General features: G+C 34.8%; 1 protein-coding gene across 1 annotated transcript; it reads right to left on the reverse strand.

Moving 5' to 3' along the window:
* Window positions 1-1047: 1047 nt before the first annotated feature.
* On the reverse strand, window positions 1048-9059 carry MSTN (myostatin). Its single transcript, XM_040227852.1, has 3 exons — window positions 8526-9059; window positions 6319-6692; window positions 1048-4301 (listed from the first exon to the last, which is right to left on the reverse strand). Exons 1-3 carry the CDS (start codon window positions 8896-8898, stop codon window positions 3921-3923), a joined length of 1128 nt encoding a protein of 375 aa, XP_040083786.1. The 5' UTR covers window positions 8899-9059; the 3' UTR covers window positions 1048-3920.
* Between the last annotated feature and the right edge of the window lie 247 nt (window positions 9060-9306).

Consider the following 9306-nt stretch of genomic DNA (forward strand, 5'->3'; position numbering starts at 1 on the left):
GATGATTGGATGATCTTTAAGAGACATAGAATGTTTTTATAATTAGCAAGGGTTTTAGTCAAGTTATAAAACATTCTATGTTTCTTAAAGATCATCCAATCATTAATTGGCAATTAGAAAGGGTTTTAGTCATGTCGAGCCTTCCCTGATAGCTCAGTTGGTAAAGAATCTGTCTGCAATGCAGGAGACCCCAGTTCAATTCCTGGTTTGGGAAGATCTGCTGGAGAAGGGATAGGCTACCCACTCCAGTATTCTTGGGCTTTCCTCTGACTCAGCTGGTAAGGAATCCACCTGCAATGCGGGAGACCTGGGTTTAATTCCTGGATTGGAATGATCCCCTGGAGAAGGGAAAGGCTACCCACTCCAGTATTCTTGGGCTTTCCTCTGACTCAGCTGGTAAAGAATCCACCTGCAATGCGGGAGACCTGGGTTTAATTCCTGGATTGGAATGATCCCCTGGAGAAGGGAAAGGCTACCCACTCCAGTATTCTGGCCTGGAGAATTCCATGGACTGTATAGTCCATGGGGTCTCAAAGAGTCAGACACGACTGAGCAACTTTCACTTAGTCATGTTAAGACATCTAGGATGATTTGATATTCATTTTCCTTTTCAAACATTCAAATTAGTTAAGAATTAAAACCAATTAATTAGGAACCAGGCCTTTATATTTTAATACTTCATAAACAATTTTTTACCTTAAGAAGGAAAACTTGATATCCCTCCTAAGGGTTTGTATATTAATTCTGTGAATAAACTCTAGGAAGACCCTAAACTCCCTGATATTATATGCAAAACTGTGAGTTTTCTTGTTCCTGGTGAGGGTGTCCCTAGTTTTCAACAGACCCAACAGGGTCATAGATATTCTTCAGTGAGTATATGGTAGCTTAAAGTGAAGCAGATCTGTTTCTGTTAGGGGGAATAGGGTAATTGAGTTATAATTTATCTGCTGTCAGTGTCAAAATATTGCCTTTTTAGTTTAAGAAATTAAAGTTCTATAGAGAAGTGCAAAAATAAATTTAAATACAAAAAGAGCCATAGAGTTTGTAAGGGTTTTCTGTTTGTTTTGTATTTGTATTTGCTTTTAAACTAATATAAATTTGTGGGAAGCATGGGAAGTATTACAAAACATTCAGAATACTAAAACAGATACACTACAGTGAACTTTACATGATGTTTTCTGAAAATTTCAGGGATTAGTGTCAGATGTCACAAGTGAATATTCTTGGGGTGCTGAAAATGAAAGTGATGTGTCCATAGACAGACTACCAGAGCACATTTGCCATTCCTGTGACTTTGGCAAAATAGGGGTGGGGGGAAATGCCTAGGTCTTGTCACAAAAGGAATTGGTCCTGATGCTTTCTTTCATGGTCTTACAGGTTTTGAAAAGGACAACCAAATGGAGAGATTGGTGATGTGATCCTGGGGGTCCATGAGTAAGGCTGAGTATAAAGATTGAGGAGTCCTGTGGCTGGGCCCTTGGAAACTGAGAGGGATACTTCCTCACATTTCTCACTGTACGGCTCAAGGGCCCCAGTTATTTGTACTCCATAGCCTAAGGTGAGTGAATGCACCTGCTGACCCAGACTTTTAGGTCATGTATATTCATGGCCTGGGAAAAAGCAGGTTCTGATATGTGCAACCAAAAAGTGGCCTTAGCCTGTCACCACAGTTGGCTCCTTCCTGCCCCCCTCCATCCCCCCAAGAGCAACTCACGTATAGCTCCAGCCTTGTCAGTGTTAAATATTATCACAATTAGAAGAAGTAGTACATTTTGTTTGCATGAGTGTAAATTGCTGTAATATAGTTTAAAATTGTATTTTCATACTTATAAATTATTTCTTTAAGAACCAGAACATCAGAGAGAATTAGTCACTGCTAATTAAACATAGTCACTTCTTTAGAGCTAAGTTATTAAACTGGCCAGGAGTGGAGAAGAGAGCTCATTTCAAACACATGTATAAATAGTGTTGCACTTAAAGATTCTAGGCACTTCATAATTATTTCTCAGTTCAATTTGAAAATGTATTCCCCCAAACTCAGATAAACGTGTCAGTCTCATTAAGTGCTAGGAAAAAGATGTGGTTTCCCTGTGTCCCTGTGGCTTCAGTAGAACTTGTAACTCTAGGACCATATACCCTTGCCAACTGCAATGCATTTGGAAATTGAACCTAAGAAAACATATAAATAGTTTTCAGGTCAAGATAAAGAGAAATGAAACAGATGTAACTAGTCCTTGCTTTTGTGTGTTTAAAGCAACTTGACCAGAACCAATTTAACAGGAATTTCACTCATGAGAAACTAGAGTAGCAGACCTAACATTTCTAAACCAAACTTTTGTGCTCAGTCATTAAACTTTTATGATAAAGTGGAAGCCAGAAATCTAGAGCTAATCATTATAACATAAAACTGTTGTCTTTCAAAAAAGGTGAAAACACTTTAATATAACTTACATTGTTTCTACACATTAGATGTAAGAAATAATTTCACTTAATCATAAGTACAATTTATTTGATTAACAAAATCCTAATTTACAAAATAGTAGTAAATATATGCAGAAATATATTTCATTATCAAATTATAAAATAAAATTAACAATTTGTAAGATATCATCAGTTTATTATTCTGATTTCAGATAATAGAGTTAAATCATTTTGGTTTGCTTAATATTTATAAGTATTAAAATAATGGAACGTTGAGATTTGAATACAATGACAGTAAACCATTGAAATTTCACATTCACATTATACAGCCATCATGAATCCATAAGTGAATGCTAGTAATGTAAAAAAATATAAAATGATTGTAATATAACCATCTAACCATTAGCATATGGAGTTTTAAGACCACTATTTAATCAACTAATTTGCTCCAAAATATAAGCATTTGCTTTTATGTCCTACATGACATGTCTTTGTGCCTTAAGACTTAATTTGAAATGTCCTTACTGTAAAAATATACCAAAGTAAATAAAAAAGGAGACATTTATTTACAAAACAATATTGTATACATATTATATAAATGCAACTGTTTCAAAATCTTTTTATACAATATTGATAGAATCAGTCATTTCCATTATTTCATCCTAAAAGCTGCAGTATTGCAAAGGCAGGCTATAATTTTGAAATTTTGACAAAAATGAATACTTTTTGACTGCCTTTTAAACGCAGCTTCTCCAAGTATGCTACAGAATTGAATGTAGACCTCTAGAAAAATGATTTTTCTTTCTTTATGGAAAATCCATTGCCCATAGGGAGGAGTGTGAAAATGTACCTGAAGAAAGGAGAAACTTATTACTTTACTGAGTGTTTTTTGCTTGATAAACCTGATAACATCAGCCATTCAGCCTATTGTATTAGCACCATTGGCATAAACTATTAATGTACTGTATCAATCAGAATAGGAATGGTAACTTGCATATGGCGTACCATCCCTATTTTGTGGAATCTCATCTTACCAAGTCTGCTATCATACAATATAAATTCAAGTGTTTAAGGATGTTTCAAATAATGGTATATAACAATACTTCATTTTACCAATACTACATATAGATTTTTCTGTAAATATTAAGTGAAACTGTAAAGAAATAGATTTTAAAGCATACTCCTTTAATTCACCAGAAGACAAGGAGAATTGCTTTCATTCACCTGCATATGTTGTAATATATTTGAACATAAATGGAATTTGATCTCCTAGTTGAAAAACTCTGGAAATCATAAAACTTTTTATTATACGATTTGTTTTGATGGTTAAATGCCAACCATTGCATATATTCTCTCTTTTAGTTCATATACTGTAGCTTGTGCTTAAGTGACTGTAGCATACTCTAGGCTTATAGCCCGTGGTACATAATTTCACAGTTTCAAAATTGTTGAGGGGAAGACCTTCTGTGTTTTAGGAAGCTGTGAACCAAATATAAATCTCATGAGCACCCACAGCGATCTACTACCATGCCTGGAATCTTCCCATATATTATTTGTTCTTTGCCATTAAAATATAGCATATTAATTGGAGACATCTTTGTAGGAGTACAGCAAGGGCCGGCTGAACCTTTGGGGTTTGCTTGGTGCACAAGATGGGTATGAGGATACTTTTGCAAAAATAAAAATTCACATTCTCCAGAGCAGTAATTGGCCTTATATCTTTTAGGTGCAATAATCCAATCCCATCCAAAAGCTTCAAAATCCACAGTTAGAGGGTAACGACAGCATCGAGATTCTGTGGAGTGCTCATCACAATCAAGCCCAAAATCTCTCCTAGATCTTTTTGGTGTGTCTGTTACCTTGACTTCTAAAAAAGGATTCTGTATGGAAAGGAAAGAAGAGTTAGTAATAGATCCCCAAACACTCTCCTACCACAAGGAGTCATTATTAAAGAAAGACACTAATCATTTTGCTTATGTCACATTTCTTTTTAAAATACACAGCCTTAAGGAATTTTCATTTACACTAGGCTTGATTCTTCCTTTATGGCTCAAAAGTCTACAGGAGCCATAGGAATTCCCCTGTGGTCAGATCTTTGTCTTGTTTATTCTTGTTTTCCTCAGTTTGAGTATCTGAATGCCTGACACATAATAGATGCTCTGAATATACTGATGGATGACAGTAAAGGGAGGGGGGAAGAGAAGAGAAAGGAGCAGGGAGGAAAGAAGAGGGACAAGGCTAGCTTATGTCTTCCTGCTTATTGATTAAATATGGTGGCTAAATATGTCTGATGACTCCTGGAGGGATAGGTATACTCATTCATTCTCCATTCACTTGGTCTTGTTCAGAGAAATTTGGATATTAACACCAAAACAAAATAGTTACCACCCAGTACTGCACAGATGTAATGGGAAAAAGGAAGGTAGAGTGATGAAGACAGTGGTAAGTATATAGGGTTGGAAAGACCAACTCCAAGAGAGAGAGGCACAGATTCAGAAGAAGATACAATGATATTCCCTTTTTTTCTTTCACTAAAATATGTTTCCATTCAGACAATTTGCTAATCCTCCTCCTGTACCAATCTTTTCATGAATTTGAGACATTTTTCCTTTTATATGGAAAAGTCTGAGGAATACATCTTATTAGTCATCTGTTTAATAATAATTAAAACCTCTGTCACGTCACCAACTTTGATCATTAAAATGCTACCTAGAAAAAGAACACATTCTTTTTTATCCTATATTAAAATCAAAATAGACCTGGTAATTATTGGTATTTAAGATTATACAAAATAACATCATTTGGGGAGTCAATAACATTTTACGTAGTATATTAAAGAAAAATTGATCACTTGGAAAATTTTACAATCTCTTAAAGAATATGTTTTCATTTAGATATGATTTACTTTACATTTACATATCATTTAGATATGATATTCTTTACAAATAAGGCCATTTAAAAACTATAAAGCTTGCAAGTATAATCTTTTGTTGTAAATTATATCAATAAATGGAAATAAAAAGTATGGTCACATTAAAAAAGTTTTTGAAAACAGAAGTAAATACAAGCATAGATAAGCCAGAAGAGTGAGTAACTTTAAACTTATACTAGATTTTAAAATGTTTTTTATTAATTTTTATAATATATAAGGCATTATTTTCTGTTTTACTTTATATTAAATTAGTTGACATTACCTAAGTTAACTCCTGTTAAAGAACAGTAAGACAGTTCAGAAAATAGCTGGGTAGTACAAGTTAACTAGCCTGAAATTTTTTATTTTATCAGGGGTAATTCACAAAGTAATCCACATATACATCAGTGCATCAATAGTCTATAAAACAAGGAACATATTTATCATGAGAGATCTTAAATATAGTATATTTAATAGTATATAAACCTAAACATATATCTAGTTAATTTCCATAAGTAAAAGCATTTTATTTTAATTATAACTTTTAGAGTTTATTTTTCTGCTTTACTAAGCAAAAGAATTTTAACAAATTTGTCACTCTTCTGGGGGAAAAAAAGTGTTGTTGAGTGTGTACTAGAATCCACTGTGAAGAATTCATGTTTTTATTTATATAATCATGTACCACATCAATGGAAAGCATTTTATATTTCAGTTTCAATTCAAAAGAATTCCTTAAAAACTTAAGGACCATGGTATAACTTTTTTTCTTTTAAATCCTCATGCAAAGTAAAAGTATCAAGAGAGTTTTCATAGGATGTGAAACGGGACACCTACTTTTATTGGGTACAGGGCTACCATCGGGGTAAGGTACCTTTGTCTGGCTTCTAAGCACAGGAAACTGGTAGTTATTTTTCACTACTATTCATTCACATTATGAATAAATACATAACAAGGTTTTTAGCATGTTATTCTCAGTAATCACTTACCAGTCCTTCTTCTCCTGGTTCTGGGAAGGTTACAGCAAGATCATGACCATTCTCATCTAAAGCTTTGATTTCAATGCCTAAGTTGGATTCAGGTTGTTTGAGCCAGTTTTGCAACACTGTCTTCACATCAATGCTCTGCCAAATACCAGTGCCTGGGTTCATGTCAAGTTTCAGAGATCGGATTCCAGTATACCTTGTACCGTCTTTCATGGGTTTGATGAGTCTCAGGATTTGCACAAACACTGTTGTAGGAGTCTTGACAGGTCTCAGATATATCCACAGTTGGGCCTTTACTACTTTATTGTGTTGTATCTTAGAGCTAAATTTAAAGAAGCAACATTTGGGTTTTTCTTGCACTTCCGCTAGAAGATCAGCTATAAATGAATAAGAAAAAAAGTTACTAAGATCATTTTTATGAAAAATGAACGAACGCCTCCATGTCAATCTAGGAACATTTTTTTAATTGGAATAATGTGTGCATATTTAGTCTTTTAAAATGGAAAAATATGTGGCATTTCATTCATAACAGCAAAATATCAAGTATAACAATTATTACAGCTTTTCAAAATCTTTTAGGTATATGTTTTTTCAGCTGTTTATGAGCAGCCTACTTCCTTTTCAGAGAACTGAGGACTAAGGAAAATTCTATTAGGGAATGAAAAGTGGATGAAATTTTAAAATGATGATGATTAGAGAGAACAAGAGACACTGTGGAAGAACATCCACTTAGAATTCTTTGGGAATCTGAGTAGTTACACTTACTGAGCAGCTGTACCAATCAGTCTGAAGGAAGGAACCCTTCCCCCAGGCCTGAATTACCTGGGGACAAGACACAGTGAGCAACTAACTGAGCCTCGGGAATTAGTAGAAAATAGAGTGCATCTGTTATGTTAGGGCGCTGGGACTGCCTTTTACAGGAAAAAAAATTTAAAAACTAGCAGGTAATTAGCACCAAAATTTAGATGTTGTATTCAAGCTGTTTCAAAACTTAGAAAACATTGTCTTTAGGGCCAGACTGTCATTGTAAGCAGAAGCACTTAGCAATTTCTTGCCTTTTTGTTTTCTCAAGATTGTTTATAAATAAGGCAAAGCTATTCCAGGATTATCTGAGAGCACAGTCTTAAAGGAAATTTATTTGTTGCCTTATAACCTAGTTACTTGATAAGAAAACCAGTATTTTGAAACTGTTCTGAGTCCAGTCTAAAGTGGGTAGCATAAAGCCAGATCGCAGACATATGGCACAAAAATCTTCCTGGTCATGCCTTCCCTGTTGAGGTGCCTGTCTCCCTTTCCTTGAGTATAGGTTTGAACTGACTGCAACAGAAATATATGAAACATATTATCTTTCAGAAACAACATAGATACTACATACAAGTAATAGTTATCCCTCCTATGAGGAATAGAATAATATTTTAGAAGGTTATTAAGCATGTGCCTCCTAGATATATGCAGACCAGGTACTCTCAACAATAGTACCATGGTCAGGGTATAAGTGGAACTTTGTAAGCCATAACCTACTCAATTAAAATGTTTATTTCTTAGCATTTTCTGCTCATTGGCTCATGATTTATCATTATGCTGTGTTTACTTCCTTATTGCTCTTACTACTACATTAAGTTTATTAAGAACATTTTTTTATCCTTTCCACTGTAATAGCTTTCAAAATTAGATACTCTATGAAGAACATAAAAACCCTATGAGAAATAGTTTTGAATAACAGAAGTCATTCTAAGTGTTTAGCAAATGCCCAAATAGGCTTCAACATCTACAGACTTCTTCCTTTCTCTTTTATTAGCGAAAAAACCCCTGTTATTATAAATGCATATTTCAGGCAACCAAATGCAATTAGGAAATTTCATGTGAACTTTTCACATGGCTGATACTATCTCCCAATCCTTTACCTTGGTAGCATTAAGCTGTGAAAACATAAACATGTTATAGTTGTCATACTAAACTATATAACATGAATGCTATGCAAGCATTTCATTTTTGATTTTTAGCTTTTTAGCTCTCTAAGGAAACAGATAATGTAGCAGCTTTCAGTCTCATTAGTATATTTCTCATGAAGTCTTGCAAAAAGCTCTTTGCCCTCCTCCTTACGTACAAGCCAGCAGCTTGTTAAAAGAGCCTGAAAATAGATCGGTTTCTCATGAACACTAGAACAGCAGTCAGCAGAGTCGTTGCTCTGCACCAGCAGAACTACTCACACTCCGTGGGCATGGTAATGACCGTTTCCGTCGTAACGTGGTAGTCATCGTCTTCCAAGGAGCCGTCGCTGCTGTCATCTCTCTGGATATCGTACTGATCAATTAGTTCCCGGAGTGGAGGAGCCTTGGGCAAAAGTTGTCTTATAGCATCTTTGCTGATGTTAGGAGCTGTTTCCAGGCGCAGTTTACTGAGGATTTGGATTTTTATGGCTTCTAGTCTTGAGGATTTATTGTTTTGTCTCCACAAACATGCATTACACAGCCCCTTTTTTTCCACATTTTCCTTCTGCTCGCTGTTCTCATTCAGATCCACTGGGCCAGCAACAAGCAGCATAAATAGGTAAATATAAACAAAGATTTGCAGTTTTTGCATGGTTTTAAAATCAATACAATCTTTTTCCTTGTTCTTACTTCTTCCTTTTACTTTTCTTTTGCTTTTGAGTAACGCCAAGCCAAACGTTAATGCCTGCCCAGTCTGAGAGACAACTTGCCACACCAGTGAATCTTTTATACTGTATTCCAAGTGGCTTTTTATATTCCAACTTTGATGAGACAAGTGTCGTCGGGATCTGTGATTGGCTCTTGCTCCACAATGAATCTCACTGTCAGAGGTTAAAACCCTGTCTGTCACAAGTCACCAAACAGTATTTTGTTACAGTCAAGGGTGAGCTGATTCATTTGACTACTTCTTAAAAGGAATAAATCTATGAATAATAAAGGCTGTGTGTGACATTTGAAAAATTAAAAACTTTATTAACAATAACATATACACTTAGATCTT

This window comes from Oryx dammah, unplaced genomic scaffold, assembly GCF_014754425.2.
Source record: "Oryx dammah isolate SB20612 unplaced genomic scaffold, SCBI_Odam_1.1 HiC_scaffold_27, whole genome shotgun sequence".
Classification (NCBI taxonomy): domain Eukaryota; kingdom Metazoa; phylum Chordata; class Mammalia; order Artiodactyla; family Bovidae; genus Oryx; species Oryx dammah.